Below are 26,010 nucleotides of genomic sequence, written 5' to 3' on the forward strand. Positions count from 1 at the left end.
ACAATTGATCTCCAGATGATAGAGATCAGTTCCCCATGAGAAAATGGATGCTTTGGAGGGTAGACCCTATGACATTATACCTGCTGAGTCCTTCAACCCCCCCGCCCAATGCTGCCCTCTACAGAATCTACCCCCCAAACCTCCAGGTATTTCCCTCCTTAGAGCTGGCAACCCTACATTCCCCTCAGTGCCTGTTGGTAGGCAACTAAGCTTGGTCCTGTCACCTACTTTGGCCTTTGGGAGAAAACACATTGGGGCCAGTCCTGATAGGGTTGCCAACTCCAGATGGGAAATTCCTGGAGATTTGAGGGATGGAGCCTGAAGAGGGTGAGGTTTGAGGAGGGGTGGGACCTCAGACAGGTACACTGCCATAGACTCCACCCTCCAAACCAGTCAGTCCCTCATAGGGAACCATTGTTGCCAATCTCCAGGTGAGGGCTGGAGAGCACTCAGAATTACAACTGCTCTGCAGAGGGGAGAGCAGAAGTCAGCTGAAGTCAAAGGGGCAGATAATGGTAGGTTGATGATTAGCTGGGAAGGAGATAGGGTTGCCAACTACATGCTGACAAATTCCTGGGGATTTGAGGGGTGGAGCCTGGAGAGGGTGGGGTTTGCGGAGGGGTGGGACCTCAGACAGGTAGAATGCCATAGACTACACCCTCCAAACCAGCCATTTTGTCCAGGGTAACAATTGCTGCCAATCTCCAGGTGAGGGCTATAGATCACTCACAATTACAACTGCTCTTCAGGTAGCAGAGATCAGTTCCTCTGGAGAAAACAGTGGACTCTGTCATTGTACCCTACTGAGGTCACCACAGCAAATTGACACTGTTTGCCCAAAGCCAGAGCACTGCCCCAGAGCCTCTTTCTAGATCTCGTTGTATTGCTTTCACAACGGGCTTTACTGCTAGTTCTGAATAAGGTGGCAGAATGGATTCTACCACTTCAGACTGCAGGGGGAAGATCACATTTTGGAATGGTCAAGAAGCAGAGTTCCCTCCCCGAATCAGTCTCTCTGCACCTTAGCACAGCATCTGGCAGATCCTTGACACTCTTCCTGCCCCAAATGCCTTGCAAAGCTGGTGGAATGGGAAGTAGGGAAAAAAGACATGCCCCTACCATTTCTTCTTAATTCTTAAGATTTTTACTTCGGGGAGCTAAACGTTTTAAACTCTTCAGTTATCCTAAACTTATTACAAGGAAAAAAAATCCGACTCTGTAGTTAGCAAAGTAGCTTTATTTGGGGGCTTTATTGATTATATCAAACAGCATGCTACAACATTTGAGAACATAGTGGAATTGTGGGGGGGGAGGGCTTTTTCAGCCCCTGAACAATACAAATTGCTTCCATTATTATACACTTTTACTTGCACCCTCCCAATTATTCTTTCGAGCGCTTATTTTGTAAAATCAGCATCCTTAATGTATTCTACTATCAAATAGGATTTTCATCAATGTTTTAGAAAAAGGGAAAAGGACAGCTGATGGAACTTCCCTCCTTAGATTTCTACCACACAGACAAGAAAACTGATCAGTTCAATTTCTTTCTTTTTTTACAATCAATAGGGGAAAAAAATAGAATACTGACTGCATGGTGATTCACGCTTCAGAAAAGTCCATTAAGGAAGCTTCAAACCTAAACCAATGCAGTATAATTGTCATACATAACAGCAGAAAGAAGAGTGTGGATATCTCTTGCATCTGAATCTGACCAGCAGGAACTAGACTGAGTTGGACAACTACTGTAAATCAAAACTTTGGTTGATATCGTCTTAACACCTATGCAAAAGAATTTACAGTAGTAAAGAAAACAAATACTATATCAAAAACATATCCCTTCCTTGATATGTCTTTCATTTACAGTCTTTAGACTACCACAAATACCATGTGACAAATCCCTGAGAAGAAAACATTGGCAGAGAACATTAATTTTTCCTTGCAACTCTTCTCCCCAAATCAAGCAACTCTTTCTAGGATCAATATCGTAAAGATCTGAATTGTTAAAATCCATTCCAGTCCTTTCTAAAGCCAAGTGAAGTGCAAAGAGAAGTAACTTAACCTTTTGGTTGATCTCATTAAACGAAGGGTAGGTGTGTGATGTGAGAACTAGCAGGTGCTCAAATCCACAATCTCTAGTAACATACCTGAACTTTCTAACCATTTCACCAGCAAACACATTCAAAAATTGCTAAATTACCACAAGAATTTGCAGTGTGTTCCTATACTGGAAAAATCTTTACGGAACTGGTATCTACAAAAAGAAGCTTTTATGTTTAAATGTCACAGTCCTCTCCAAAGTGCATCTTTGTGTCTTACTATTTGAAGATTAGGAAAGGTTTTTTTAAAAAAAAATCAACAAAACAAAGGTCAACAAAGAACAATAAAAAATTGTTCAATAGGCAACTTTAAATTGTTGAAGATATCTTGATAAAACTAAGTTTTCCCACAAAAATACCACAGTACACAAGTTTAAAAACAGTGACATTTAGAAACAGGTAAAACAGGATTGGAGTCCATTGTTTTTGTATAAAATATCCTCATAAAGATGTGCCATAGTACACAGTGCTAAGTCAAAACAACTTATGTAAACAAGGTTATCAATTTGCTGATATTACGTTTTCTTGGAAATGATTGGCAGTTCTTTACCATGGCTGATGTTTCAAAGGGCAGGATTTAGGGCAATCCATTCATTCAACCTTTCTGCTGTGAGACAACACTGGAAAGTCTTGCTTGCAACTAAAGCAAGGAGAAGGGTCTCTGTAAATGCTGTAAAATGCGTCTACAGTCTCTGTCTCAGAAACCGGCAACCTTAAGAACAACTGGGTCACTTAAATAGTCATGCTACATATGAGACTAGAGAGATTCGACTTTATGTACTACTAGAGCTAAATGGGAGACACTGCATCAGAAAAGTGGCTGTGCTGAATTGTTTTTGATGCTCCTGCTGATAACGTACAAATTGGTCCTTACTTTCATGCAGACTTGGCATCAGGAAACCTTCATCACTTCCCACTTTAAATGATCAAACCAGAACATTGTGCAACTCAGATGGTTACTTGGTACAAAAGGGAATTTCACTGCAAGCAGGTAATAATTTGCCAGCTTTACTTGGCACAAATGCAGAGCTGGTCCAAATACCCACTGACTCCCTAGCTAACAATATTTTGCAGGGAATTTGTTCAAAAGCTCATAAAAAACTAAAAAATGTGATGCAGGGAGTAGATGCTTTCATTCTTCCAGTCTTCTTTCCAAATAACGATTTGGAGCGCAAGACTCAAAACACAAACAAGCAAAGTTTTCCAGCCTCATAATGGGTTTTTATGGTGGTATGACAGACATGCCCTGACCTGGCCCAGGCTAGCCCAATCTCATCAGATCTCGGAACATAAACAGAGTCAGCCCTGGTTAGTACTTGGATGGGAGACCACCAGGGTTGCTATGCAGAGGCAGGCAATGGCAAACCACCTTTTGCTTCCCCTGAAACCCCATTAAGGGTCACTGTAAGTCATCTGCAACTTGATGGCACTTTCCAGCACCATGACAGAAACATAACACCTGAAGTATTTTCTTCCTTTAGTAGTCCTGATCCAAAGACGTTGTCCTAATGGCTGTGGACTTTATGTATAAATAAGCAGCATTACATTTTTTCCATGAATTTTTGTCTTGCAAGCTTTCACCTTTAAAGTTGTGATTGCAGCCCAGTGCTTAATGTACTTTTTTGGTCTGAATTCTATTCCTTTCAACAGCACTGACACATTAGACACTCACACCATGTATATACAGGACTGTTATTCGATCTAGGTTTCCTTGGGATCTCAAAATGATCTGAGGCATCACATCACTTCTGACTCTATACATTCAGTTTTCATTCCTCTCAAGACTTGTATGTGGCCTGCTTTTGAAAAATATGTAATACTGTACTGTACTTAAAATCTCAACCAGAAGATGAAAGAAATCAAGACTTAAAAAAAATGAAGACACTAAAAACAGCTATTGATGAGGAGCTTTACATATGCTAACAATAGCGTCAAAGAAAATCCACAAATTTGGTACACAGCAGGTGTGAATTGTAGAATGACTATAACAACCCTCCAGTAGCATTAAAAACTTTACATTTCTATTCAGCATTACATTTTTTAAAGTCCAGGGTGTCCATATATTAAAAGGTATAAACGTAGAATCATAGCTGTGTAATCAAGTTCTTGTCATTCAATTCATTCTTCTTTGAAAGATCTATTTTAGTTGTAAGTTTTCTTCTTCTGAATCTGAAAAGAAATGATTATATACATTAGAAATAATTAGTCTTACTTATGTTTCCAACTCTCCTCTATCACTCTTTTGTCTAAGCATATCTCTGTACAACATGATATCTGTAAACAAGACATAGCTCTAATAAATCTGATTTAATCCTAAATACGTCTAGAGAAAAATTCTAAATGAAATCCATTAGACTTACTTCTGAGTAAGCATGCTTCCTCCTAGAGATGTAAAACTTCCCAAAATTTTGAAGCCGTGGGGAAAAAAAGTTTTTTGAAAAAAAGGAGGAAATTTGGGGAAAACCTGAACGAGATGCAGTAGTAAAAGAGAAAATATTAGATTTACCCCGCCCTTCACTACCCAAAGGTGTCTCAGAGCGGCTTACAAACTCCGTTCCCTTCCCCTCCCCACAACAGACACCCTGTGAGGTAGGGGGGCTGAGAGAGCTCTTAACAGAAACTGCTCTTTTTCAAGGATAGCTCTTATCAGAACTACGGCTTGCCCAAGGTCATCCAGCCAGGTGCAAGTGGAGGAGTGGGGAATCAAACCCAGTTCTCCCAGATTAAGAGTCCGTGCACTTAACCACTACACCAAACTGGTTTTAATTTTCCTATGACACGTAAGCCTGTTTTGCTGTTCTAACATCAAATGGTTATAACATTGTATTAATTGAGATTCTATTGTTTTTTTAAAAAAAAGTGCCTTACAGTGTAATTTTGTGCTGAGTTACTCCATTCTAAGTCCATTAAAATCAATGGACTTAGACTACAGTAACTCTGCATATGACTGGAGTGTTAGTTTTCTACAAGCAAAATTACAAATATACCCTGTACTAAAGCAAGAGAGGACTGCAAACTGCTGCTTCCTATTCAAACACATTTCATTCATTTCCATAGGGAAAAAAGATATGTATCATGGGAGTCTGTTCATGGCTGTCCAAAAATGTTCCAATTTTTGCAATGGAAAAATCGGAAAAATATCCTGAGATTTTTCACGCTACACATTTTTAGAGTGTAAAACCTTGCATGAAAAAGCATTTTTACTCATTTCAAAGGAAACAACAACAACCACCTCTGTTGGCGTTTTTTATCAGTACTCCCCAGTTTCCCAATGGAAAATGTTTTCCCCCCATTTTTTCTCTCTCCACCCAGTCCATCATACCTCTTTTCTTCTATCATAATCTTAGAACTGAAATAAGTGTCAAAAAGGGCTTAACAAATCACCTCCAAAAACATTTCCCTCTTCTTTCTTTTGTAATATCAGGTTGAGGAAATGTTCTATGCAACTGAAAAGATTCCATTTCCAGGGGTCCACAAGTTGTGGCTGATTTGACAACCAACCATTATTCTCTACTCGCAACTTTAAAATCTAATCACACCACAATATTACCTGTAACCATACAAAAATTCCTAGGCTACTGTGGCCATATACTGTTTTAGTTTTTTTTTTTAATCTACTAACTTATTTGGGTAAATACCACATGTTTGGACCTAGTATTATACACCAACAGTATGTAGACTTCAACCTAGAGATCTACCAACCCAGAACTAAACATAAAATAGTGGATAATGGGTGGAGTTAAAACACAAAGAGAAAGAGAGACAGTAATGGCTCATTCTTTGTTTTTTCCCCCTCACTCTTCCAGGAGATTTTTAGAAATATAATATTTTTACAACTTTCCTCATCCTGCATTACACACACATGCAGATATTTTGTTTTGTGGCACATCAATTTAAAATTAAGAAACAGGCTTCTTTCAAGAACACATTCATCCTAGGAATTAGCCAAGGCCAACCACTGAATCTATAAGAGAAATACATTTTTGTTTTTGAAGTCAGAATGGGGAGAGCAAATAACAGCAAACACCTTTAAGATTAACTCTAGAAGTTTCTAAATTATACTTTGTGTGGCCTCAAGTATTCCTACATATGTGATGTACCCAGACTAAAAAGAAGGAACATGGTCTCTTTTATGGTTTGGACCAGCTCTTAGCACCCTGCTAACACATATAAAATTTATGTATATTTTACATTTTGTTTCTTAGCCCAAAGTTCATCAGCTTGCAGACCTAGAGCAAAAGAGGGAGGGCAAGGGACAAGGTGAACAAATAACAAACATATTGTTCGGGTTGAAAAGGCTACAACTTTATTAGCTACAGCTATCAAGAGCCTTGGAGCAGCATAGAACAGTGGATTCAGGCACTGGCCCACACACCAGCTGGCTGACGGACACACCACACCCCAGCCCACTTGCTGGGGGATACCATGGCATAGCAGAACATCGGTTTCCACATGGGCACAAGCCATTGCATGTTTTCCCCTGTCACTTGAGAGTGAGGCTGTTCTGACAGCCCTGAGCTAGGTTTGTTCCTCGCAAGTCCTCATTGCAAGGTCCTTCAAGGGGATCTCCAAAAGTAGGGGAAACATTCTAGAAATCAGTTCTAACACACATAAAAACTATAACTGACTACACAATACCAGAAAATCCCCAGTCAGTTTTACTAAACTTTTGGCAAGATCTAAAAATCCCCAAAGCACGTTGCGAGCCTATTTCCATACTTCTGTTAGCTGCGAAGAATGTAATAGCTACACATTGGAAAATGCCAAACCTCCCTTCAATAGACTCTTGGTATTCTAAAATTTGGGAATATGTCATCTATATATATAAAACAAAGTCCCCTCACTGTAAAATCAATGCCCAGGGCCAAACCGCTTGACCTAGAAACACGAAATTCAGGGAAAGCACTCCTACCATGGCATAGATGCTCACTACGATGGGACTTTTAGAAATTCAACCCCTAATGGGGTCAAAAGGGGTAAAATGTGCTCCCCCCATTGATTGATATGTGGCTGCCAGGCTGCTGCCTCCTTGCACCCCCCACTCTCTGACTGGTCATCTGCAGAGCTCAGTGTTCTGAGGTGAAAACCCCCCCAACAGTTACAGGAGAGCTAATGACAGTTGAGGAAACAACCACCTGTGAGGTGCAGTAATGCTGCTGGCCCAGCCTCTCTGATGGCTTCCAACACACTCCCCCCACCTCCTACACCTAACAGGTGGTTGTCGGTGCAGCAGTGGTTGCAGGGTGCTTAAAGCCACGAGGGAACCCACCCCAGCAGTAATGCCTTAGTGATCCTGCCAGCCCCGCCTCCACAGTGGCTTCTAATATTCCCCCCCTCCCCCTCCTACACTGGACAGGCAGCTACCTGTCAGGTGTAGGAGAGGAGGTGGGATGCTTTACAGCTGCCAGGGATGTTTGCTCGGCAGGACTGTCTTAGCCCTGCTGCTGGCCCAGCCTCCCTGATGCCTTTAAATACAATCCCCCCCAACACCAGACAGTCCGGTGTCTATCAGGTGTAGGAGCAGGACCAGGGTACATCAGGGAACGCCGCCCCAGCAGGATCACCTTAGCAGTGCTGCTGGCCCACCCACAATGGAAATATACCCCAACTTTGTAGAAAACTGGTTTCCTTTATTAGGTTATTTAACTTCTCACAATGTGGGTTCTAGAAAATTGGTTCATATGAACTTGCTTAATATCTGATTGCTTGGATGGTGTTTTGAATATGTAGTTATGTCCCACTTTTTAAATGTAACATAAATGAGAAACATTTTTGTAAAAAAAAAGGGGGGGGAATTACCCTAAGGGGGTAAAAAAGGGGCAAAATGTGTTCCCCCAATTGTTTTCCATGTGCCTGGCAGGCTGCTGCCTCCTTGCCCCCCCCCATTGGTCAACTGTGTAGTTCAGAGTTCTGAGGTAAAACCTGCTTGTTTGCACCCACCTCCCTCTGATTGCTCAGCTGTGGATCTAAACACAGTTAGAAGAGACTGCAGACAGTTGAGAACAGTTACAGAAATCAGCGATTCAAGACTCCTGAATAGACATTTTTCAAAAAAGCTAGCATGGCAATTGAGTTGATGTATGTTCATGGGGAGATAGCAAAGGACCTTTCTAGGAGCTATTTTGATGCATGCCTCCCTTATGAACCTGAAGAATTGTCCACCACATCACCACTCCCTCACACAAACTCCCCCTCACACCTCTCACCTCTTACTACCCAATGCTACAAGGAGGAGGCAACTTAGGAATGCGGCAAAGACATTTGCACATAGTACTCCTGCTGGGCACTAAGCTGTGCAGGCCAAGTACCAGAGAGATCACCCTGCGGTGCTCAGAACAACACTGTCTCCATATGAGCAAAACAATCCAGGAACACAAGTAGAGAGGCCATCACTTTTGTGGAAGGTAGCAGGAGTTGACTTAACAGACGAGTCGACTGCTTCTTAAAAGGACAGTTCTATGTGGCCTGCTCCAGAGTGAGCTCATTAAGCAGCCTGGTGATCCTAGCACCTGAGGGAAGAACCACCAATGTAGTCTAGAGAGAGGTCCTTCGGTAGAGAAAAAGAAAGTACGTATGTCTCACTTCCTTTTTTACACTACAATCTTCTCCATTAGAATTCATACAACAAATGTCACATTTCAAACTTCACATCATCAGTATTATAACTGGATTTATGGAACTTAAATACCATACCGAAGCACAGGTATCAGGCTAGTAATGGATAATATAATGGAAGGTATTCAGAGATCAGAAAACCCCTTGGCTAACTCTGATTGCCTGGAGAAATGGTACCTGTTTTGGAAAAATGTTGTTTTAACCGAGAAAATCTAAATTCATTTGAAAATTTATTTATTTATCAAATTTATATCCTATGAGCCCAGTCGAGGCCGGCTCAGTATAAACAGTAAATTTATTGCCCTACTGTAGAATGAGCGTTAATATTGTAAACACATATACAGTGACAAAGTAGAATGTAATGAATCTTGTTTGTTTAATATTTGTTCTATATATTATTGTTATATATATTGAAGCATTTAATAAAACGTTATTTAAAAAAATGTTCCCTCCAAAATGGACCAGGCCCAATGCTGATACTGTCAGAACGTAATTGTGAAATGGAAATAACAAAAGAAAATTTATGCAGCGCTGCCATATATATGAGACAGAGGGAGGGGTGGGTGGGAGAAGCAAAAGGACAACTGTGGTCAGCAGAGCCTCTTCTTAACCTGGCCAGTAGGAACACAGGGAAGACTTCCTCCGAGATCCACCCAGCCATAGCCCTGCTGCCCGCCAGGCCAGTGGCTGATTGGCCAATTGGGGATGGCCCTCACACTGCATCAACGGCCACAGTTGGCTTTTACTCCACACCTCACCTGTCTCCCACCTATCACAGGCCAGCAAAAAGGGTTCCAGGTAAGTCTGGGGCTCATGCTTCAAGGCTCTGCAAATATAATACTAGTGGGGAGATACAAGCTGGTATAATATGCTTACCCTTTAACTCGCAGCATTTCTTGAAATGTCTCAGGCAGAGGGTTCCCATAACTTTCTGGGAGGAAAAGGGTGAGAATCCCTATCAGCACTGTCAGGCTGCCCATAAGGATGTAAGGGAGAAATCTGTCATAGGCACCTGGTAAACACATAAGATGGGCAAGTTTATTATACAGTTGCATGAAATTTGAAGCACAATTAATATATCAATTCTGTATACTGTCCTCCATTTTTATGAGCTGTTATACCTTGGATAGCTTTTATTGGCTATTTTTATTGTCCTCAGTTGTTTTACTGATACATTTTGTTTTTTTTATTATTTTAACCATTGTTTGGTTTGGTTTTATTGTTGAAAGCCTACTTGAGCTGGTCTGGAGAGGCAGCATACAAACATTCTACATAAATGAAATAAGGTGCTGTTGTTTTTACTCTGTGTGAAGACTGCACCACAAGGAATAATGGTATCTTCTCATATTAAAGGTTTGAGGTGTTTTATTTAAAGCAAAAAGTGGCTAAAAGATACAACTGGCACATGAATCATGCAAATAACGGCTACAGGTGCCTAAAAATATGCTTATTTAAATGATGTTTGGCATACTTTCATGAAAACACCTTTGCAGTAGAAAACAAAATATAGGACATTTCTTACCAAGGTAAACAAAGTAAGGAGCAATGATGCTGCCGACCCGCGAGGACATTGAAGTGGCACCCACAGCCATGTTCCTTACTATGGTTGGGTAGAGTTCTGCAGTGTAGACATAAAGCATGGAGAAGGCAGCTGTGACCCCAAATTTCCCCAGCATTGCCAGGATAACAGATAGGAGGTGAAGATCTGGAAAAAACAGAAAGGAATAGTAAGGACACTCTCTGCTCTTCTCATTAGGCTCTTTTGCAGCTTTCCGCCTATCTATCCTATCTAGTTTTTATCATACATACCACATTTGTTAACATTTTTGCCGTATTTGTGGAATACACACTCCGACACTTGATTTAAATACAGATCTGAGAATGTGCTTCAGGTACAATATACTTCTACTTTTTCCCCATGAGGGTGGTAACTGAAAACACTAAGAATACATGACCCTAGCCCAGTAAATTCTGGGTTAGTTAACTTTTATTTTCACGTTGTGAGGACTACGAAGCTTTTCTGCTGACAAAGCTAAAATGTTTTTTTTTTTGGGGGGGGAGGTTTACCTGAGTTTGGGGGCACTCACTATATGCTTAAGGATCCCACATGGATTCTTACATGGGCCTCCTGAGGATGTATAACTGAACAGGAAAACAAGGTATGAAACCAAGATGATACAGGGCTAAAAGCAACTCTTGGAGCAAAGCTAGATGTGATGGCATCCCCAAATCCACCACAGGGATGCATCTGCCATTTTAAGGATGAAATTCCTTCAATTTACAAACACAATGGGGACCAGGTTCTGATGAGCATGGTGGTAGGAGAGAAGGGGTGCCTGTTCCCTCAGCCCATGCGTCATCTTAGAGAGCCCGAATGCTGGGTGTTTGGAATCTTGAAAACAGCACTGGTGGGGGGGACAGGAACGCCTCCCCGTGGTCCTGATCAGGGTCACGCCCCTGCAGCTTTTGTAAACAGTGGGAACATGAACACATGAAGCTGCCTTTTACTGAATCAGACCATTGGTCCATCAAGGACAGTACTATTTACTCAAGACTGGCAGCGGTTCTCCAGGGTCTCAGGCAGAGGTTTTTCACGTCACCTACTACCTGGTCCTTTTAACCGGAAATGCTAGAGATTGAACCAAGGCTGTTCTGCATGCAGAGCGGAGGCTCTTCCACTGAGCCACAGCCCCTCCACATAAAATAGTGGAGATGTTCTCGTAATGGACTTGGGGATGCTGTCATGCCTAGTCTGGCTCTCAGATGCTTGGCTCAAGCTTGTCTCTTTCAAAAACCAGCTCTTTACTGGAGACTTTGTACACCTTTGACAAACATTAATATATGTACAGCACTGGTGAACTTCATACCTGAAGGTACCAGTTGGATGAACAAAATGACACCTCCTCCAAAGAATAGTGTGCCAGATATTGAATAACGCCGAGGTAGCGTCCGAAGGAGAAGCCAGGCAATCACATAGGCTGGAACTTCAATTACAGCTGACAGGAAGCAATTGAGGTAGGCATTTCCATGCAGATTGGAGGTGTTGAGTGACAGACCAAAATAACCAATTGATGTGAACATCCTAAACAAGGAAATGGAAATAAAAAGCAGTTAATACTGCAGACTTTGATATACACATCTTTAGCAAGTAAACATGTAAGAATTACCGTAGTTCTAATTTCTAAACTTCAGAATCTTAAAAATAACTGCCATATTTTCTACCTCTCTATGTGACAGATTTTTGTGCTTAAACTGCTTTCACCCATAAGCCATACGAGCCAACTTTTACTAAAGCAGATAACGACTGCCTTTTCTGGCCAGAACAGATGCCCAATGTGTACTATAGTCAACTAGATGCTGCTAGTTTATTGCGACTGCCATGCAGAAATGTTGGTTAGTTGTAGAGATGACAATGGTGACATCATCATCAACAACAATAATGGTGTATTGTTGTTGTTGTTGAGTCGCACAGTCGAGTCCGACTCTTCGTGACCCCATGGACCACATCACGCCAGGCCCTCCTGGCTTCCATTGTGCTCCGGAGTTTGCTTAATTTTATGTTCGTTGCCTCAATAACACTGTTTAACCATCTCATCCTTTGCCGTCCCCTTCTTCTTTTACCTTCAATCTTTCCCAGCATCAGGGTCTTCTCCAGTGAGTGCTCCCTTCTCATTTGGTGGCCAAAGTATTTGAACTTCAGCTTCAGTATCTGGCCTTCCAGGGAACAGTCAGGGTTGATTTCTTTTAGGATTGACTGATTTGATCTCCTTGCAGTCCAAGGGACTCTCAAGATTCTTCTCCAGCAGCAGTGTTCCCTCTAAGCTGAGTTAGTGTGAGCTAGCTCACAGTTTTTTAGCCTCCAGCTCACACATTTTTGTCTTAGCTCAGGAAGGATGGCTCCAGAGCAAACTGATTTATACAGTAGCCAAATCACTTGCTCACAACTTTAATGCCACTTGCTCACAAAGTAGAATTTTTGCTCACAAGACTCCACAGCTTAGAGGGAACATTGTCCAGCAGTATGGTGCATTACAGAATGACATTATCTGAAGCTCCTAGTCACATTTATTGATATCTTCCCCACAGTACCATGGATTTTTGATTCTTCATAAGAAGGGCTTTATGTATAAACTTCAAATTATTAAAAGTTCTTGGATTTCCACATAGCCATTTAAATAAGTAAAATAGCTGTAAGAGAATTTTATCTCCCTTTTGTCTCTATCTTGTATTAATTCTCATGAACATTTGGTAGTTCTTTTAAATATGAATTTAGAAAAAAGAAACCGTCTACTGAAACACAAAAGAGTCTTGGAACAAAGCTCTGCTTTAAATATAAGAGAGCAAGAAGCAGAAATGTTGCTGGGAAGCCTTCTATTTAGAAATTGATCAGATACATGTTCCCACAAGAGCAACAAACTTAATTAAACCAACACATATATTTGAGATGTGTTGTTTACATAGGGTGAATATCTAAGCAACTCAGCTCACACATGGATCCGAATGTCCTGTTGGGGTCTGATAAACAGACCTTCCCAAAAAGAAGGGATATTTTTCCTGCCATTTATAAGAGATACTTAAGTGGACAATTCTCTTGTTCCTCGTGTGTTTTAGGATTATGCACATGCACTTACCACAAAAGAAGAGACATGACAGTGATCGCTGCAATGTTTTGAGTTCTAAACAAGTCCAGAAGTATGGCGTGGTCCTGCTTGGCATTCAAATCTTGCATCTGTGGAGGGGGGGGGGGAGGAAAAAAAAATCACAAAACAAGCAAAGTTAAAATTCCTAGATGCTAAAAAACAACAACTCTTAGAATCAAGGTGGTAATCTAGTAAAGTTACAGATTATGACTCAAACAAGCTTGAAATTATTATGAGCCAGTATAAAATGAACAAACAGCTAGAATTGTTCAGCTTTGGAGCTTCTTTTAGCAATGGTACATAGGAAGCTAGAACGTGGTTCCAAATCCAATTATTTGTCTAAGTTCTACTCCCCTTGTTAGAAAACCAGCTCACATTTGGAGTCAGATTCAGCTAGGCTTGAAGTCAACTAAATTGGAAAAAGGGCCTACCGGCCATTCATCATTTAATAGATAGCTAGTATTCCTATAGGAAATGGCATTATAAGAATCAAAATCAAATTAACACTTGACTAAAAATATCAACAAAGATATGGAGACATACACCAGGTCTCAGTTCAAGAAACAATCTATTTCAGTCGTAAACCTATGTTGAAACCTTGATGCCTGGAGATCTCTTATATGCTAGAGCATTCTCCATTGTAGGAATGCATGTCTGGCACTCAAATGCTTGAAACCTATGCCTTTCTTCTGCTTGAGCTCCTCTTCCCCTGCTGCAGGTGAAGCAGTCCTCTGGTACAGAGCACTTCTGCTCATGCACACCCATGTCTTTCAAGAATCTGAAGTGTGCATAGTCAGAGAGGAACACAGTTTGCAGGGGGCCTGCCTTCATGGTGAAGAGGAGCGCAAGGAGAAAGAAAGTATAAAATCCAAGCCATAGACACATTTATTAGACAATTTATTAGACAATACTGCAGAATTATGACCTTCTATGAGCACAGTGCTGAAATGGCTTAGGTGATCAGACAGGTACTTAGGTGATCAGACAGGCACTGCTTAAACCTTAAGAGGAAATGATAAGGAACAATTTGCAATGCATCTTGGAAACTACCTTTTTCAGTACAAGAAACATCTGTGCTAGAGGGGTCCCTGGAAGAGGTCTGCAGGAAGGAAACAACTAGTTTATTTGTGAAAATGCTATGGTCATATGCAGCTCAACAGCTGACAGGCCCACAGTCTAAAAAAAACCATGCAGTAGCCATTGCCCAAAAGAAGTTACTCATCCAAGTTATCAGGTGCCTCAGTTACAGGCTGAAACAAGCTCATACATCGAACTAAAAATCAAATGTGGGCTGCAAAGCATATATTGTTAATGATATTACCATGTTAAACTGGAAAAATTACTGTAGTGGTAGGTTTTCAGCTTATCTATACACTCACCTGGGGAGGACACAGGTGAGTAGGAGCTCTCTGTGCTTTTACCACATGCCCCACAAGCTCTGCTTCTACCTAACACCACAGTACCACAGTGCATCTTAATACTGTGGATTTTCACCCTGACCTGGATAGTCCAGGCAAGCCAGATCTCATCAGATCTTGGAAGCTAAGCAGGGTTGACTCTGGCAAGTACTTGGATGGGAGACCTTCTTGAAATACCAGAGGCGGGAGGTGGGGACAGGCTTTATTCAGCCACCTCTCTGAATATCCTCCAGGCCCCCAGTAGGGGTCAGTCACCAGAGGTCGCCATGACTTTCAGGTGCATACACACTCACATATGCACACATTAAAAAAATACTGTGGACTTTTTCCTGATAAGTTAGGCACCTTTTCTGCTTTGTTGCCTCCTGATTCCCAACTGTGAGAGACAAAAGCCAGCCATTTAAATAATTATTTTGGAGGGAGTTGCCAACTCTTTACTCCAGTGACACTAACTCTTCACTGAGCAAGCTCCTATTCTTCTAGTTTTAAAGGACTACTTGCACTAAAACAGAAGCAGACATAGCTTCAACATGCACCTCTCTTTCTTAGTACTGAAGAACCAAGGTAGTGTATCAATTAAGAGCTCTGAGCAACAACCAGGGAGACTTCGGTTCAAATCAGCCATGAAGCCCACCAAGTGCCTTTGTCACTATCTCACCACTTAACCTATTTTATAGAGTTGTTATGAGAATAAAATGAAGAAGAGCGTAACTGTATACATCACCCACAGTTCCTTGAGGAAAGAGCAGGATAAAATGGAACAGAAGCAGGAACAGAAGAGTCAAAGTGCTAAATTCTGGGAAGGAGACAGAGAACCAGAGCCAGCTGCACATGCAGCCTTTGTGTCTCCGCTCTAAGCACTTACTGAAGGGTTCATCGACCTTTTTGAGCCCACAGGCTCCTTTGGCATTTTGAGAAGTGGTCATCTGGGACGATAAACACCCAGAACGAAAGAGCTCTCCTGCTGCATGGGGTTTCTCTTTCTCTGGGCAGCTCTTCCTCGTTCAGGGCACCAGCACCTGGAAGGATCTCCATGCCGCACTGAAGGGCTTCTACCTCAGGAAGCTGCAGCAGACAAGAGGAGCGTCCCTTGGCAGAGCCAAGGACAGGGAAGGGGAACCCAGGGGAAGGTAACTGCTAAGATAGGCACCAGCTTGCTTTCATTCCTGCAGAACCCTGGATTGCAGCTGCCACCCTGAGGAGGCCATTTATATAGCAATGTGGCTTTACGAGAACTACCCTTCAGTTAAAAGCCCTGCTGGATAATGGCCCCACCTCCTTTCTAAGAACTTTTGGTGGGGTCCAGGAAACATGCTGGTGGGCAATCCTCCCTTTAAGATTGTGAGCAAGAATTCTACTTTGTGAGCTGCTGGCATTAAAGTTGTGAGCGAGCGATTTGGCTACTGCATAAATTAGTTTGCTCTGGAGCCATCCTTCCTGAGCTAAGACAAAGATGTGTGAGCTGGAGGCTAAAAAACTGTGAGCTAGCTCGCAGTAGCTCAGCTTAGAGGGGACACTGCCAGTGGCCACCACAGCACCTGTGGGTACCATGCTGGGGAATGCAGACTTATAGTTTACACTGAGAGACATTTAGTTTTAGACTGCTTGCTATACTGCTTTATTATAAGTAAACTCACAAATGCAATAAAGAACAGAGAAAGATTTCAAAATGCTAAGTTATGATACATTTACCTCACCAAGTGTTTCTGGAGCTGGAATACCATTCATTTTTGCAGCCTTTCGAATAATCCTTTCAGCTTCTTGAAATCTTCCTTGAGAGATCAACCACCGGGGAGATTCGGGAATGATCCTATAAGAAGTTTCAAACAGTTATGCTGGAATTTTCACAACAGTTCCAATTGTGGCTGTCATGATCTGTACAGGACTGGGAGCAGGGCCTAGTGCGGCCTGGTCCCAGAAGAGACCTGCATGGCAGTGAGCAGACAGCCTACAGTCCCCAGAAGGCTTAGTAACAGGCTATAGCCAATCAGAGAGTGAGATTCTGTGAGGAGACTGTTATATACTGTGAGGAGAGTCGGTGTTAACTGAAGAAACACCGGGTGTTCTTTCGGGTCTCTCTCTCTGCGGCCTGCTCTCACTGTGGGGACAGGCTGGTCTGGGAGAGAGGAAGATCTCCACTGGACTCAGCGTGAGTGCTAGGGCAGGCTGGGGGCCTGGAAGTAGGAACAGGTAGCTGCATTGGTTTGTGTTTATTTTGCCTTTTCAACCCTGTTATACCCTTTTTAAGCACCTTGCTTTGTCTTGTTTTCCCTGCCCCAGTGTTGTTTTTAATAAACCCTTTCTGTTTAATTATTTTCTCTGCCTGGGTCAATCATGCCTGTGTGTTCTCGGCTGAAAAAGGGGCATTTTGCATGTGCTTGAGAGGGTTCCCTGGGCCTTCTCAACAGGGACCATAAGTCTAGGGTGGTGGCGGCGGAAGGCAGAGACCCCCTGGGGTCATGACAGGGGCAGATTAAGGGTTTCCACTATCAGAATGCTTCCTTGGTTGGAGTCTCGTAGCAATTTTATGTTTTACTTTATTCATGTGTACTATCTCACTGGGCCCTGACCTGGATAGGCCATGTCGTCAGATCTTGAACGCTATGCAGGGTCAGGCCTGGCTAGTATTTGGATGGGAGACCATCAGGGAAGTCCAGGGTTGCAATGCAAAGGCAGTCAATGGAAAACCATCTCTGAACATCTCTTGCCTTGAAAACCCCACCGGGGGTCTCCATAAATTGGCTGAGACTTAACAGCACTTTCCATAACCATTTTCTCACTGAACTCAAAGTGGAGGAAAAGGGGAGCCTGCAAACTGTTTTCTTATTTATATGTATAATTTAAGTGTATCAGAGATAAAAGTTACCTAAATCAGTCTTGGCTTGATTTTTTATACTAAACTTAAAAAATCACAAAATTTTTGACAGCAATAGAACACAGAATATACTATGGCTTTAGGTGACTGTATTAAAAAGCAGGACCAAAACCCCTCGGCTATGACTTACAGCCCAAGCTTAAAAGATATTGGTAAGTTGATTTCAGTGGAACTTTTTCCGAGCAAGAATACTTAAGTTTACAACAGTTTTAATAAGCAAGTAAAGTGGCATACAGGTGGTTATACCTCAGGTGTGGCTCTGGCCCTCATCCAACATCATTAGCATGACAATGTATAAATGGGGTGCAAGAAAGAGCTCCAGGAGGAGCATACATAGCAATATGAGCACACTTCCTTTCACATTCTAAAACAGTATAATTTCGAAACATTTAAGAACTGTACATAAAATGTTCCAGACATGATCTAGTAGGAGAGTGAATTAATGAACAAATTAGCATGTGTGCAATACAATTTGGAGCAAAACCAGGTTTATTTTTACTCCTCCAGGGCATCACATCAAGTGTTATGACAACCTTCACATCATCCCCAGTACAGGGCATCAAAGATCTATTCCAGGTTCTATAATACTGCCTTTCAAATCTCTGAAAATCTGTCACAACTGAAAGAGATGACAACTCTGATTTGTAACATGCAAGATGAGAATTATCACCAGTGCCATCTTGTGGACATGATTGTTTCATATGCGGACTGATCACTCAAGCCCTATTTTGGGGATTAAGCCAAGTACATTTATCTCCTCTATTATCATTTTTTAAATTGCATATCTCTTGATAGGATGTGGTTCTGTTTTCTTGCACAGGGGCAAGTGTATCAGTTTTTTGGGGGGGACCCTATCAGGAGCTAGCCAGTTGGTGTTTGCAGTGTCATTTGCTATAGACCTTCTCCAAAAAAGTTAAATGTCTACTCAGTTATAAGACTTTTTAAAAATAATGATAAATGTTAAGCACAATAAATTTCTACCCATCAGAGATCAAAAATACACACTGTCCGAAGCAGGTATTGCAGACATTGGTTACAAAAGGTAATGGAATTTACCGGTTCTAAATCCTAGCTATAGGACTCCCAGATTCACAGGATTGGGCATAATGGTCTTAATGATGGCACAAAGGGAGACCCCCATCCACTTGTGGTGATAGAGGGGCTTGAGCACAGCCCTAGTCATAGTGCACCAACAACCGTTAACTCTATTAGCCCTGCTCACCCTTCTCCTGTGTGGTAGGGCTGTGACACATACAGGGCATCTGGACAAAGGCAGGGTTTTCCCCTTACACGTACTTCTGAGGACCATTAACTGGCCAAGAAATAGTGGCTGCTCCTTTGCAGTGAAGAATTAATAGTGCTGGCAGACACTGTGTCATTTCTTGTTCAATCTCTGCAAATGTTTCTAAAGAACAGTAAGAAGTATTCCCCATGAGCACAAAGGAAATCTGTTTCACAAGACTTGTCTGTCACTGCAAAATTTCCTACATTAATTTAAAGACACAATTTCCCCTCTTCTCTTTCTAATTATTTATTCAATTCTAATGCCACTTTTCAACTGAAATTATCCCCAATTTGGCTAACCGTAAAATAAAAACACTGGTAACAATTTAAAAAAATAGATACTGAAATCAGGACTACTAACCTAAACATTCTATGCAGATTACTCAGGAACAAGTCCCACTGAGTAGAATCGTGCTTATACTTGGGTTATGTGTTCACAGGGTTGCAATCCAAGAATACCAAGTTTCTGCTACAAGAGGATACTAAGATCTCTCTCCTCAGGCAAAGAGAACAAAGGAGGGAGGGATGTGGGAGGCACATATAGGCCTCTCATTCTTTTTAACAGCTTGGCATACTGAGTGCCTGTGTATACATCAAGGGGAGGTGGACGGAGAAAACATATTTGTTATGTCCTGTAAGAATTGCTCCATGTGTAGCTATTTGTTCAGGCAAACCCAAAATCAAAACACTAGAACTCTTAAAAGCATAGGACTGGGAATAAGAATCCTAATGATTGCACAATAGGCACTACACCCACATGGGGAAGAATCATACCCCAGGTCTTTGTTTAGTTAATTCAACAAGAAAAAAATTACAATAGTAAAAGCAGGGAATTTTTCTGATAATATGTTATGTAAAGTGACAAAAACATTATCTTTTAATTATCAAATGGAGGCTATTTGATTTTACAGAAGAAGATCTGTGTGAAAAGGAATGAAGAACGGTCTGATTTTTGGCAAAATACAATTCGCATTTCAGATCACCTCATTTTACCTCACAGAGTTAAGAACCAACTCGTAGGCTTTTAAAATATCAGACCAGATTTTATTTCTTTTCACCATATAACCAGCCAAAAGGAAGTTAATGTGAATTTGTTTAAAATTGTATTAACTTTTAAAAGGAGAGTTGCCACAGAAATCCAAAGAAAAGTTATTTAAGAGAAGACGAAAAAGTTGTATACACACACACACACACAAGTTAGCAAGACTTGTAATGACCAAGTTTAGGAGTAGAAGAGAAGAAGAGATTGGATTTATACCCCACCCTTCACTACCCAAAGGAGTCTGAGTGGCTTACAAACTCCTTTCCCTTCCCCTCCCCACAACAGGTAGGTGGGGCTGAGAGAGATCTGACAGAAACTGCTCTTTTCAAGAACAGCTTTGCCAGAACTATGGCTTGCCGAAGGTCATCCAACAGGTGCAAGTGGAGGAGTGGGGAATCAAACCCGGTTCTCCCAGATTACAGTCCGTGCACTTAACCACTATACCAGACTTTGAGTGCAAATGATGTTAGAAAGCATGCAACTCCCAATCAAAAGGAAAAAGAGTGTCCTGCTCTCTCTTTCTAAATATGTGGATATATAATCAAAAATCTACAGCTTCCCCACCTGAAGTTCTTGATACTGACCTTTGTTTGAAATCAAGATCTCCTTTCCATGACTAGTTTGATATAATGGCCTCTATTAAGCAGGCATTTTGTAATGGGCTAAATACTCATAATCTGTTGTTATCCATCAAATTGACTTCATATCTCTGGTGTCTCAGACAAGCAAACTAACAGAAATCCCAGCTGGATTTCAGCCTAATGCAGCATGTCTACTTCAAACCTCCTCATGCCATTTGGCTCAAGAACTGGGAAAAAGAAACATAGCTATGTTTGTTGCTTGCTTTCACCTGGGACACGGGACGGAGACACCGCTGGTCGCCCTTACTGATGACCTCCAGAGGCACCTGTTGTTAGATCTGTCGGCCATGTTTGACATGGTTGACCATCAGCTACTAGCCTGCCGCCTTGCCGATGTGGGGATACAGGGGCTTGCCTTGCAGTGGCTTGTCTCCTCTCTCCAAGGTTGGGGACAAAGGGTGACGCTAGGGGAGCAGCAATCCCGGAGGCACCTATTGGAGTGCGGAGTGCCTCAGGGGGCGGTGCTCTCCCCGATGCTGTTTAACATCTATATGCGCCCCCTTGCCCAGATTGCATGGAGGTTTGGGCTGGGGTGTCATCAGTACGCTGATAACACCCAGCTCTATCTGATGTTGGGCGGCCAGTCAGGCTCCAGACTGGCGTGGCTGGTTGGCTCAGACTGAGTCGGCTGAAGCTAAATCCGGCGAAGACGGAGGTCTTGTGCCTGAGTCAGGGTGGTGTAGGATTGGGGCTCCCGCTCTCGACATTCAATGGGGCACCATTGGTGCCTGCGCCAGGGGTTAGGAGTTTGGGAGTGCTCCTGGAACCCTCCTTAACAATGGAGGCCCAGGTAGCAGCCACTGCCAAGTCAGCCTTTTACTATCTTCGGCTGGTTCGGCAGTTGGCTCCCTTCCTTGATCGCGACGACCTGGCTACAGTGATCCACGTGAGGGTCACCTCGAGGCTAGACTATTGTAACGCTCTCTACATGGGGCTGCCTTTGTCACAAATCCGGAGGCTGCAGCTAGTGCAGAATGCCGCGGCCAGGCTGTTGATGTGTCTTCCTAGACGAGAGCACATCTGGCCAGCACTGAAGGCGCTGCACTGGCTGCCAATAGCATACCGAATTTGCTTCAAGGTGCTGGTACTTACCTTTAAAGCCCTAAATGGCCAGGGTCCGACATACCTGAGGGACCGCCTTCCCCCATACATGCCCCAAAGAGCCGTACAGTCAGGGTCACAACATCGGCTGGTTATTCCAGGCCCCAGGGATGCCAGGCTCACTGTGACCAGAGCTAGGGCCTTTTCAGTGGCGGCTCCTTACTGGTAGAATGAGCTCCCGAAGGAGATCAGGGCCCTGCGGGATCTTATGCAGTTCCGCAGGGCCTGTAAGATGGAGCTCTTCCACCAGGCTTTCAATTAGGAGCCGTCCACTAATACCACCAATGGCCACTATTACTATCTATTACTATCTGTGGCATAGGCTGGGTTGCAGTGCGATCGCGCTGCTGCTGAGTGGGATGTTCTGGCCCTATATGGCATGCCATCTTGCCTAAAATGTACTGTGAGCACTTTAATTTGTATATTGTAACTGACTGATTGTTAACTGGTTTTATTGTGACTGATTGATTGTTTGATTGGTTTTAAATGTTTATATGAGTCTTGGCCCAGTGGGCCAAGTAATGTGAGCCACCCTGAGCCTGCTTGCAGGAAGGGTGGGCTAGAAATACGACAAATAAATAAATAAAATACATTGCTTAAGATAACTGCTTTTGCCTTTACAAAAATGTGCTTCTTTGGCTTGTGGCTGAACCATATAGCCACAGACTAGTTATGAACTCAGTTATTCAAGGTTTTAAAGGCTAGTAGAAATTGAGAAATAATGAGTTTGAAACAGAATGAAAAGCTCAATAGTGTACCTACCAAATGATACAATATGTGTGATAACCAACAGGAATTTGATTAAAATTCTCTGCTTTTTTATGTCTGTAGAAGATGATTAGAACATAAGGGAAATTTCAAGAACTCAGCACAATCAGGAGAGGCATCATTGGCAAAGTGGAATCTACCAACTGAAACCATGAATGAATCAAAATATTTTATTTAGCAGCCAAAGTGGGTGAACAGAATAGTAAAACTGTCCGTAGCAATACGTTTAGTTAGCAGTTATTAAAAAATGATTGTATTGCACCCAACAGTACTGGGGGAACGTATTTATGTGAATAGTTAAAAAAAAAAAACAGAAAAAACCCCCTACTACCTTCTGCCCCTTGGGGTTTGGGGACAACACTGTGATCCACGGAGAACTGAAGATAGAGAGTGAAGAAGGAAGTAGATGTGGGCAAGGCTATTCTATAGGCTCTGTTCCAGTGAGAGACTCACCCACCTCTTTTGGTGAGTAGCTCGATAATGGTCCCAATGTGGGGCTGCACAAGAAGACGAGAACACTTACCTGTAACTGTTGTTCATTGATGTCTTCTGTGCAGACAGCACCTCACTCCCCCCTGACCTGCAGTGAGCTCTCACAGGGCCAATTGTGCCATGGAAGGGGTCTTATGGCAGCTTAGTGGGAACTGAGGGAAGGGGCACCTTCTGATGGAGCAGGTGACGTGTTGGGTGGGAATTCCGCACAAGCATCAGCTCCAAAGAAGAGTAGGGCGCCCCCTTTTTGTAGTTTTTGAGGTAGAAAGAAAATGTCCCACAGCTGGTCTAAGCAAGCACAGTCCCAATGTAGGGCTAAGCAAGAAGATGGAAGATGAACATGTATGCCAGCACAAGCTTCTTGGAAGAATGGCAGTTCAAAAGTGTAACAGAAACAGCACATGTCCTACTTGGTGCAATGTAAAAGTAATTCATCAGTCAGATTTATAGCTGTTTCCAAATGGGTGTGGAAGAAGTTTAAGAAAAGGAAAGGTTGCACAAAAGATCATCCAGGAATAACAGAGATAGCAAAAAAGATAATAAAATGGTTGGAAGTTAAAGAATCAGATATCCCTGGGAAGAGTTTCAAAAGAGCACTGAAAAGCCAACAGTTGATGTATTCAATCACCCCAGCAGAGACAGTTGGGCTGAGGAAAAAAATACTTTATCTAAGAGAACATGTTTGACTTTCAAGGCAACCAAAGTTTCAGGGAGGATATATCCAAGCAATGACAGGCTATTAAAACCCAGCTGGTAATACAACAATGCAAGTCGAAGGCTGTTAGCTACAGAGGGCACATATCTGAAGCTAAACACCTTTCAGAACAGTTAAACTCACCACCACAGTGGAATGCAGCATACCCCCGGTACAGTAAGAGCCAGTAGTAGCATCCGCCAGTCTCTGATGAAGTAAGCAAATAGTGGCAGCAACATGTAGCCAATTGCAAAAAATATGCAAACTCCTAATGTAGAGAATATAATACGAACTGATTTGCCAAGAATTTCTGTGCCTGTTCAAAACAAGGAGTGTGGGTTAGCATCTTAGCTCTTTTTTTTCTAACGTTACCCAAAATATTTTATTGCATTTAAATACAGTCTTTAAAATTAGCCGTTTCCCCTATAGTATTTCAAGAGATTAAATGGAGAACCCTTCAAATGTGTGTGTACTGAGGGGCTACATGTGCAGCTCCCCCCCCCAATAGGGCACGCACAGTTCCACTCACAGTTTGGGTCAGGAAAATGGTGCAGAGAGAAGGCGAGCACCTCTTCTGAACTGGGGACTTGAGCACTTGGAAAATGAGTTCCTTCACACTCACAGTGTCTAACTACCCCCTCTCAAAGTCAGATCGGACTGTTTAAAATACCTCATGTTACAAATTATAACACGTACTGTCTAGATTCCTCCCAACCTGACTCTGATTGAACTGCTAACAAGTTATTAGACCCAGAGTTTGGAATGAACCACTTTGCCCTTATATGAAAATGAGAAACTGATGGTTTGTTCCCGGTTCTGAGAATTCTGGTTTGCAGACAGAGTTAAACACAACTTACTGGTTTGGATGTAACAGAAATCTATGGTTTGATGTCAATATACAAATAACTCGCTCACTATTTACAAAGGAGGGACTGCACAAACAGTCCTGAATCTTCTTCAAAGATCACTGATATATCAGTAAACCATTAGGTCTGAACCAAGCTTATACCATTCAATGTGTATAGTACAATAGAACAACTGAAAAATCCTGCATTTGGTAGGGGATGGGAAAGCACAGCCATATAATTGAGAATGTGCTTCAACATATATTCTATTTATTGGATTAGAGCAAGACTCTTCCAGCCCAACATTGTGTCTTAACCAGTGGCAAGTCAGATGCCTTTAGAAGCACAAAAGAAAGGCAAGAATGTGACAAAGGCCATCCTGTCCATCACCAAGTATTCACATTCTGCAAATAAAAGTTTCATTCAGCTAACGGGGTTAACAGCTATTGATAGACCTTTCCTGACTAAATTTGTCTAATCCTTTCTTAAAAGGCATCTAAGTCAGTGGCTGTGAATGCCATATGACAAACAATGTGTTACGTGAAGAAGTGTTTTGTCTCTCCTGAATCTATCATAAAATCAGCCTCACAGGATGACTATGAATGTTTGTATTACTAAGAAAGGAAGAAAATCCTTGTCCACTCTTCCAAACTGCTCATAATTAAATACAGGCTGATGTTACATAAGGAACACAACAAATCCAAAAACCCTTGGGTGGCTTTCTCATACCCAGTTTTCGTTATTACACTTAAAAGTTATGTAAACATGAAGAAGGGAAAATAGGAAAGGTTACATTCACAGGACACATTACCTAGAAATACATTTCAGAATGCCTTTTCATTCTAGTTCTTGTTCACATTTTCTCATAGTTTAAAAAGACAATAATGTAATTTAGGAATAGAAAATATAAGCTGTGATGTGTCAATTAATACTGAAATGGAAGCATTACCTCAAACAACAGGAAAAATGCCACGTTAGAGCAGCCCAGAGTTATCAGGCTGATCTCCATTTCCTCATAGCTGTCAGACAGAAAGCTCTGAAGAAGAAAGCTCCCTGATGTCTCTTTTTTGTGTGAAGGCCATGGGGCCACTGACTTATTCCCTCACTGAAATTGAAGGGCTTCTACATCAACAGTGACACTTAGCTCTTGTATACTGTTTTAATGCACTGAAAGTGCTTTACATACATTATCCCAAATCCCAAACTACTCATATAGTTTATTTATTTATTTATTTCCTTCGGCTTCTATCCCGCTCACCCCCTAGGGGCTCTGAGCGGCTTACAATTCCGATTTTAACCAATCTAATCTAGGGCCACATATGTAGGGAAGGTGAGAACCAGATCTCAATTAAAAACCAAACATATACCACAATCCACATAATACCTTTAGTACTACCAGCTACAATGACACAAAACAGTGTGCAAGTTTTCGAGTTCACTAGAACTCTTCCTGAGGCTGGATGTTAAAAAAACCTAAAAATAAAAAAAGAAGCAAAGAG

At 42.1% G+C, this 26,010-nt stretch overlaps 1 protein-coding gene across 1 annotated transcript in view; it reads right to left on the bottom strand.

The window, feature by feature from the left end:
- Positions 1-3,811: 3,811 nt before the first annotated feature.
- SLC22A4 (solute carrier family 22 (organic cation/zwitterion transporter), member 4) overlaps positions 3,812-26,010 on the bottom strand; it is a 92,906-nt gene continuing 70,707 nt past the window's right edge. The window contains exons 4-10 of the mRNA XM_015409268.1: positions 23,811-23,982; positions 16,462-16,579; positions 13,343-13,440; positions 11,579-11,793; positions 10,234-10,416; positions 9,588-9,723; positions 3,812-4,265 (exon numbers count right to left, since the gene is read on the bottom strand). Of these exons, the coding sequence (XP_015264754.1) occupies positions 4,181-4,265; positions 9,588-9,723; positions 10,234-10,416; positions 11,579-11,793; positions 13,343-13,440; positions 16,462-16,579; positions 23,811-23,982 (1,007 nt within the window). The 3' untranslated portion in view covers positions 3,812-4,180. The remainder of the gene's footprint in view (positions 4,266-9,587; positions 9,724-10,233; positions 10,417-11,578; positions 11,794-13,342; positions 13,441-16,461; positions 16,580-23,810; positions 23,983-26,010) is intronic.

Source organism: Gekko japonicus, unplaced genomic scaffold (genome assembly GCF_001447785.1).
Source record: "Gekko japonicus isolate JY-2015 unplaced genomic scaffold, Gekko_japonicus_V1.1 scaffold376, whole genome shotgun sequence".
Taxonomy (NCBI): domain Eukaryota; kingdom Metazoa; phylum Chordata; class Lepidosauria; order Squamata; family Gekkonidae; genus Gekko; species Gekko japonicus.